The sequence below is a fragment of the Hippocampus zosterae genome, chromosome 4 (genome assembly GCF_025434085.1).
Source record: "Hippocampus zosterae strain Florida chromosome 4, ASM2543408v3, whole genome shotgun sequence".
Lineage (NCBI taxonomy): Eukaryota > Metazoa > Chordata > Actinopteri > Syngnathiformes > Syngnathidae > Hippocampus > Hippocampus zosterae.
This window is the reverse complement of record NC_067454.1, coordinates 25,677,498-25,686,639: the sequence shown is the minus strand read 5'-3', so window position 1 is coordinate 25,686,639 and position 9,142 is coordinate 25,677,498. Positions and strand designations below refer to the sequence as shown.

The 9,142-nt window shown below is 42.0% G+C and overlaps 1 protein-coding gene across 4 annotated transcripts in view; it reads left to right on the top strand.

The window, feature by feature from the left end:
- The first annotated feature begins 250 nt into the window (after positions 1-250).
- tp53bp1 (tumor protein p53 binding protein, 1) overlaps positions 251-9,142 on the top strand; it is a 28,720-nt gene continuing 19,828 nt past the window's right edge. For 2 of the 4 annotated variants that reach the window (XM_052063838.1, XM_052063840.1), the window contains exon 1: positions 7,581-7,964. In XM_052063838.1, the coding sequence (XP_051919798.1) occupies positions 7,785-7,964 (180 nt within the window). In that variant the 5' untranslated portion in view covers positions 7,581-7,784. The other 2 variants (XM_052063837.1, XM_052063836.1) reach the window with 2 other exon arrangements.

Genomic DNA, 9,142 nt, shown 5'->3' with positions numbered 1-9,142 from the left:
AAATGGATGGATGGGTGAATATACATACTGCTCTTTTGATTTCATTTACGACAAGAGACTTAAATCTTACATTTGGAAGAAATAGGAGTAAAAATGACAACCCAAATGACCACTACCAATTATTTTCATAAGTTCATGTACATACACAGGCGTTATAGTACAATCTGTCAATGTCTTTGATATGTATTGCGCAGTGTTCGCGTTTTATATATATATATATAATTAATTTGTTATATATTTACTTGCACTGTGTGCGTGCACTCCACACCCTGACTGTTGTCAGAGGCAAGGAGCAACTGCGCGATGGAGGACGCGTTTACCGTGCGTGCACCGGAACACTGAAACACACGAGTGGAACAGTCGTATTGTCTGATCGAAGGTAATGTTGCATTGTTCCTTATTTGTGGCTCGAACTACGTGTAGATGAACAATGGATGCGCGTAGTCGAATATTTCCCGCGTGATCTTCAGCGCGTGCGGTGCTCCAGTGGAGGGGGCGAATGCGAGACATTTTTGGGGTAATGGCTCAGCATTCATCTTAAAACGTATTTGGCACTGCCCGAGCAGTAAATATGACGATGTGACATGAAACTTGGCGTTGGCGTCTCGGGAAGGTTTTGTCTGTCGCATTCGTGACACAGCCTGGAGGCAATGGATACAATTGGGTCAACGCTATTGAAATGGCTACCAGTCATTGTGTTTGCCAAAGATTAATTCATGTTGCTTTACCTGTGAAGAGCTGCCTGAATGGTAACAGTGTACAGCACTATCAGAACAAGACAGTGCAGACAAAATGCTTTGGAAACCCCCCCCCATCAATGAGTGACCCAGACCCGTTATTCTCCCCTCAAAATGTTCTTTATCGTCAAATATCTTTTGGATATATACTCTATTTGGGTAATTCCATAATTGGAGGGCATTTTACATTCCACCTATCAAATTTTAAATAATCCACATACAATATACTAAAACATGCAGTTTCGGAGTACATTTAGTTATCCTGAGACCAAATCTTAGGGAAAAAAAACCAAAGAAAGTTTTTGTTTATGCTTAACACAACATGCCAGCTTCATTGGAATGGGGTTTTAAGTTTTTTAAAAAACAACTAAGTTTGAAGTAAAGTGACATTTTCTCTTGTCCAACCCACTTCATGATCAATCTCAAATAAAACCGTTAAAACGACATTTCCATTTTGCTGTTGTATTATGTTTAATTGCTGTCTCTTGTAACTGTGTGGGAACATTTGGTGTAATAAACATTTCAAATGATTCTATATTCATGGAAGGTGTCCCCCCCATGCACACAATGTTGTTACCATAACTTTTTTAGCATGGTAGAGGAGAAAAGCAGTGAATCACATGACACGCTGAGCTTGACATCTTCCATTTTCCAACCCCTCCCCCCCCCCGACTCTTATAAAAATAAAGTTAGCTTTGATTGAATGTATCACTCTACCTCATGCAACCCTGTTGTGCATGTAATCAGAACAAGACAATAATTTTACTTATCTAGATAAGTAAGTTTGTCCTCTTGGTCAGCAGTAACAGCTTACTTCTAGTTTTGAGAGAAAGCGAACAATCATACGGATTTCCAACCCCGTTACCTGCAACTCTATTGCTATATTTAAAGTGAGTACTACTCCTTTGCACACACTTACGAAACTATTATTTGTAATCCGTCCATCCAGCCATTCAACCATCAATTTTCCGATCCGCTTTACAATCAGAAGGGTCGCGAGAGTGCTTCAACGTATCCCAGCTGTCTTCGGGCAGCAGGTGAGGGACACCGTGAACTGGTTGCCAGCAGATCATAATACACACAGAGGCAAAGAACCATCCGCGCTCACACTCACACTTAGGGACAATTTAGGCCAGGGGTGTCAAACTCAGGTCCTGGAGGGCCGCTGTCGTGCATGTTTTCCAAGTCTCCCTGTTACAACACAGCTGATTCAAATGAATAGGTTCAATGTCAGGCATCCGCAGAGCTTGCTGATGATCTGATCATTTGAATCAGGTGTGTTGCAACAGGGAGACTTGGAAAGCATGCACGACAGCGGACCTCCAGCACCTGAGTTTGACACCCCTAATTTAGAAAATCATTTTTGTGATTTTTGTTTTTGGAATGTGAGAGGAAACCCGAGTACCCAGACAAAACCCACGCAGTCTCGGGGAGAATATGCAAACTCCACACAGAATTGCAGAATTGAACTGCACCTGTGCACTGTGAGGCCGACATGCTCACCAGTTGTCCACCATGCCTGCTCCGGCCTCTCTGTGTGGAGTTTGCATGTTCTCCCCGGGCCTGCGTGGGTTTTCTCCGGGTACTCCGGTTTCCTCCCACATTCCCAAAACATGTGTGAGCGTGGATGGTTTGTCTCTGTGTGCCCTGTGATTGGCTGGCAACCGGTTCAGGTTGTCCCCCGCCTACTGCCCGAAGATGGCTGGGATAGGCTCCAGCACCCCTGGTGACCCTTGTGAGGAAAATGGATGGATAGGTGTCTGATGACTTGCTTGATGTAGAATTTACAATTTAAGACTCTAAATTATCCATTGATGGTTATCAATATGTGCCATGTGATTGGCTGGCAACCAGTCCAGGGTGTACATCCAATGTCCAATGGCAACATTGCACACAATAAATGATTATAGTTCTTGCTAACACTCTTATTACAGACAAAATGGAAAGCGAATTATGCAGAGTTCAGCTTCACAGATGTAATTTCTGATTTCCTTATCCCTTTACAAAAGCAGACCATTTGTTCCGCGGTTTACCAAAATTAGACATTTCTTGACACCAGGTTGGATTGAACATTTTGCACATCTGTTTTGAATCAAACACTGGATCATTTCCAAAATTGAAAGCTTCATCAATCTCAAAATCTTTTGAAGCCCACCTAAAAAAATAACAAAACAATTTATTAAAATGCAACACAGAAAAGCATGATTCCTTTTTATGGATAGGAAATAATATGCAAACATTCTCTTCATATTAGGTGCAAATAAGTGAGCACACCTTCCAAGCAGAAAGTAAGGTTCGTAGCATGTACAGCCGGTAACAATACTGTGCAGTTGGTTATTAGTTTTAGGGACGGGGATCTGTTTGACACGATAGTTTGAGGATGTGAACCCTTTCTGAGCTAGAAATCAGAATATGATATCGCCTCTCTAGCCTTTTGACAGTCATGCCTGACTCACTCCACATCCCTTTGACCTTGAACATTTGTGACCTCTTAAATTTGTCATAAACTGACCACATTATGCACATGCACATTTCACTCAACTTACTTTGGTTTGGAAAAAAAATTGTGGTTTGTAAAATCTGCGCAATTTATTAATTTTTTAAACATTTTCTAATCTGCAATCCGTGAGATTAAACGTGTGCGATGCGTGTTCATGAACCATTCAATGGCAATGTGGAAAAACCTGTTTTGGTGTGTTGGAATGTAAAAATTCCAATATGGGGATTACCCCACGCCTCACTGCAGCTATGGCCCTTCACACTTTGTCCTCATTCGGGTCACCACTCGAGGGTGACCTGGAGTCTTTTCCAGCTGACTTGGGCTGAGAGGTGAGGTACACTCTGGATTGTTCATCAGCGAGTTGCAGTACTTCCATCCATGCGCTGCAATTCGAAGCATCCAAGTATTTTGTACAAAAGAGCCATATTTACATTCAGTAGCTCTTCACGTGACTCACTTCTGTGCAAACTGTGGGCTTAGCTCCTATGGTAATGTGAGTGTGAATACATATTGCCTGTCTCTATACTGTAAGATAAGATAAGAAAACCTTTATTAGTCTAGCAATTTCATATGTGTGCTAAGAGTGACTGGTCCAGGATGTAGTCTTCCATTCACATGAGGTCAACTGGGAGTTTGAGCTCATGGATTAAATAAAAGATCAGGCAGAGTCGTCCATCCTGCATGCATTGTAAAATTCCATTCATCCAGCTATTTTCTTTGCAGCTTTTTTTTTCTTCTTGATTTCATGTGATTGTTATGCTGCCAAGAAGCAATCAAAACGATTTTTGCTTTGTGCTTCCTCCTCTCGGCAGTAGCTGTAAGCTAATTAGCATGGACCGCGTTGTCTCAGGATGTGCGTGTCTCCTTGGAAACTGAGAGTGTCAAAAGATGATAGAAGTGATATTTGAATGGCTGTCGGGCCTCAAAATTAAGAGCAGCGTTGCCATTCGTACGGTCCAAAATACAGCACTTTTGGTACATCCAGAAATATTACAGCAACCACTTATCCGCTCAAAGAGCAAAGTACATTCTGAATGATAATGAACTTTTGTCTGACCGGTATATTCATCCAATTTATAGGTTAAATGATAATGAGTTTGTACATTTGTTTTCAGTGTTTTTCCCCTTTTCTCAAATGTTGGCTTTTTTTTTTTTTGCAGTTTATCCACTTTAACGTTTTAAGACGATCAACTCAACTGTATTTATAGAACACTTTCAAACAGCCATCGCTGCATACAAAGTGCTGTACATGGAGCAACTATCATATATCCAACAATAAAGCAATAAATCAGGAACAAGGACGGTAGAAAGCACCAAACAGTAAAACTAAGATCAAACCAATGTAAATGTCAGAAAAAGATCACCCAAGTAAACGTAAAAATGTTCAATTATTTTATTCAGCCCCGTGTGAAAAGGTCTTTGCCCCCAAACGTAGCCATGCGAAATTGTTTTAATTCAGCCACACTAGATGGTTTTTGAGCACGAGTGGCCTTTTTAAGGTCATGTTAGTGCATTTCCGTCAAATTCTAGTCCGGACTATGGCCCAATCACATTTCTTCCTTTGAGAGTCTCTCTTCCCTCTTAGCCTTTTTGGAAAGGCCAAGACAGAGGGTAAAAAAAAAAGCCCCAAAGAAAAGGGAACGTACTGGATACCGCTACGTCATTACCTCGAACTGTGTGTTGTTTGTGTCATAAGCAGATGTGACATTTATTTATTCACTTCCACGTTTGACAACTGCGTGTTGCTTGGGTCATTCAAGTGATCATTCACCTGTAATGAGACACACAAAATTCACTTGAGAAGTATTAGTTGTAGTAGAAGAGCACGACATTGTCCGCTTAGGTTGGCAGCGCTGCTGTATCATCTTATGGTAAGTGAAATCCGTTGTAATGTTTATTATAGCTCCAAGCTAAACTAAAACGGTGGCTCATCATTTCAGCAATATAGCTTTTCAATCTTTATATTTCTTAACTTGCACTATTTTGTTACGGCCATTTATTAGCCACATAATATCATATTAATACATGTGTGATAAAACATGTTTATTGGCAATAGAAAGACAACTTTTGTGTGGGTGCATGCACCAACTGCCTGAGTCATCAGCCTGGTGGTCCAGTGGTTAGCATGGCGACCTCACAGCGCATAGGTACCGGGTTCAATTCCTGCTCCGGCCTCCCTGTGTGGAGTTTGCATGTTCTCCCCGGGCCTGCGTGGGTTTTCTCTGAGTACTCTGGTTTCCTCCCACATTCCAAAAACATGCACGGGAGGCTGATTGAACACTCTAAATTGTCCCTAGGTGAGAGTGTGAATGCAAATGGTTGTTCATCTCAGTGTGCACTGTGATTAGCTAGCAACCGGTTCAGGGTGTTCCCCCCCCCCCCCCCCCAGCCTACTGCCCGAAGACGGCTGGCATAGGCTCCAGCACCCACGCGACCCTTGTGAGGATAAGCGGATCAGAAAATTAATGGATGGATGGGTGTCTGATGACTTGCTTGATGTACAATTTACCGTACATTTAGAAGTAGTTTAACAACCCGCGGGCTCCGTTGTCATATTTTGTACTTCACAATGAGCCACACATTTTCAATGGTAGACAGGTTTAGTCTGCTTGCAGACCAGTCAAATACTCACTCAAACTTATACTAAAGCCACTCTTGTAATTCATGCAGAATGAGACTTAGCATTATCTTCAGCAGTGACATCCCTTGGATGGAAGCTTACTTTGCTCCAAAATGTATACATACCTAGCATTAATGGTGCTTTTAGATGTGCAATTTACCCATGCCATGGGTACTCACAAACTCCCAAAGCATCACAGAAGCTGGATTTTGAACTTTGCACTTATTACAATCTGGATGGTCCTTTTCCTTTTTATCGTGGAGAGCACAAAGACTATTAAATCCCAAAAGAATTTGAAATGCAGACACATCATGCCACAGAACACTTTTCCACTTTTCATCAGTCCATCTCAAATAAGCTCAGGCCCAGAGAAAAGCCAGGCACTGTTGATTTCTGGCTTTCACTTTCATGGTAGTGGTTTAATTTGCATTTGTAGATGTGACGACAAACTGTGTTAACCAACAAGTTTTTCCCACCAGTGGCGGATGCTGGTCTGTCAAAGAGGGGAAGCTCAATTTTGGCCGACATCATAAAATGTGTCCGTTTATTTATACGTGAATTCTACTCTCCGTTCCTTTTCAAGAAAATGATCTGTGACCATGTCATACCGACAAGGCGTCTTTTCCAGGAAATTAATTAGTGTCCTACAACTACAAGAACTACAATAAAACTCACCAGAAATAAAACATTAATTTGTCGCTAGTTCTTTACAACAACGAGGGTTGCTAAAATGATTAGGAGAAGTCTCCAGCTCAACTCAGAATGCGAATTGAAAAATTGCTCACACGGATGACCTACACTAAACGGTCGTTGATTGGCTAATTTCGATGTCAATCAAACTAGCACACTGTCTCAGACAGATCATCCAATCTGATGCAGAAAAGCCTGGCGTCCGGTACCCTCCCTCTGCCATGAAATCCCAGTGACGCCGAGCGTCCGTGGGCGGGACAAAAACCAGCTTGTATCCAATGAATCGTCTCCGTTCAACGCATTGGGACAACCTACCCTGAACTCTCGAGACGCTCGGCGTCCGGGCACTAGACGCTCTCCGGACGCTCAGGGTCCACCGTTTAAAGCACAACGAAGCTGCGGGAATGAATGAGATGGGAGTCGCGTCGTAACTAGTAAGAAGAAGCTGATTCGGAACAAAGGTTGAGCACGTTGTAGCGCGTATTTAGTCAATGAGATGTACACACAATGGAATTGACATTCATATATTTGATCACTTACTTATTCTTTGACATTTTAGGGGAACCCGGGCTTCCCTTGCAGTCCGAGAGCAATCGCCACTGCTTCACACAATGATTTGTCGCTAATGTGCAGAGTTCTCCAAATTCCCTGAATGGATTGATGATATGAAGGACAATATATTATGAAAATACAGAAGCGACGAGCTAGCAACGTGGAGTAAAAATATTTTGACTGGCAAATACGAATACATTTTGTGCACGCTTCCCCAAACTATATGAGGAATTCCAATTCCAATGCAAATAACTACTCATATGTAATGTATTACATTTTGGAAGTAATTTGCTCCAACAGTATACGGAACAACAAATAGCTATTGACACTAACAAACTAAAACCAAAGAATTAAAACAATTGCTAAGTAACCATAAAACCAACCGATGGCTTTGAGTGGCGTCACAGTCTCGATCAAGCCAATAGGCTTCCTTCCAGCTCATTTTGCCGCGCTGAGCAGGACCGGGTGAGCAGGGGTGTGTATTTGTGTTTACGTACCAGCCGAACTGGACAATAGACGTGCATATCAATACATACTGCAAACTTATGTCGATCAATGCGACGGTTGGCTAGGTCATCTGAAGTGCGACGACTGTTCGAAAAGCAAAACAACCAGCGACGACTCGTTCACCCATGTTTCTTTGTGTGTCGTCAGTCATTGCTGCTGCTGATCACGGACCGACCACATGGATCCCGACGGAAGTGAATTGGACTCCAGCCTACCACAGCCGGAGAACCCGTGTCTCATCGTCGAGGACTCCCAGCCGGACAGCGTCGCTTTGGAAGACGATCCCGAGACCAGCTACCGAGCGGTCCTGGCCCGGCGTCTATCCAATCTGCAGCCCAGCGCTTGCAGCCCGGTCCTGGTAAGCGGCGTCGCCAAAAGGAAACGCATCGAAACATTACGCCTTTCTCGTCACAGCCGTTAAACAGACAGCAATACGGAGGCCGTGCTTTTATTTACAGTGACGCCGAACGAATACTGGAAGTCACGCTTGACTTGTTAGGCCGAAAGGCATCTTCGTGCTTCGTTGTCGTTTGGTTTAAACAGACAGGATTCTAACCTCCTTTACGACCATAACATACGGTACGCCTCCTTATCACGACTGCAAGAGTAAACATGCCACCTTCCTCGAAAAAATGGTGAATGAAAAGGTACCGTTTGATTTACAGTGCTCAAAATGAAGTTAAAAAAATAAAAAAAGAATAACGTCGTCTTGTTGGCAATCTGGATCGGTTTGCATCAAACCAAAGAGCCTTGTATCTAAAATAGAATTTGAATCCAGCACTTGTTTACTTTTGTGTTAGTACTATGTAATTACTATATGTTCACTCAAGAGTTGCTCATGGACATGTCAGTTCATGGTGGTTAACATTTTACAGAGTACCGATATATTTTTGAATAATCCTGGCCATGTGCTCTGCTAGGGGGAAAAAGACAACAAAACGTAACTTTGGGCCCCATCTCTTCAGTGCCGCACTTAATATTATTACGGAAGGCACTCTGTTAGTTGTTTACCATTAGACTCTTCGTCACTTTTTGCTTCTTTACAGCACCCCTGGTTCCATTCATTTCTTATCAAAGTTCACATCTCTGACTTCCAACCTATTTTGCCTTGGCTAGCCCTGAAATCTTCCATCATACCATTGGGATCCCCCACACCTCAGACATTTTTTTGTCTTTAATTTTAACAGTTAATTCTTAGGTATTGTATTCTTTTTAACTCAAAATTAAACATTAAAATGAATACTTGAACTACATTGAAAGAAGTACAGTGTATAAATAAATTAAAAAAAACAATCAAAATAACTAATAAGACTGCTGTTACATATAACATTGACCACAAAAAAATTTAACTCAATTGAATAAGTCATGTTGACATTTCAACTTAAATTATCAATAACAAAACCACTCGTCTCCCCAGGGAAAATTATAGTGCACGCTGCACATATACCATATTGTATGAAATGAGAAAGGGAATAAATTATGACATGTTTCCAATTGCTGTGACCCCTGGAGTATGCTCGCATACCCCTGGTTGGG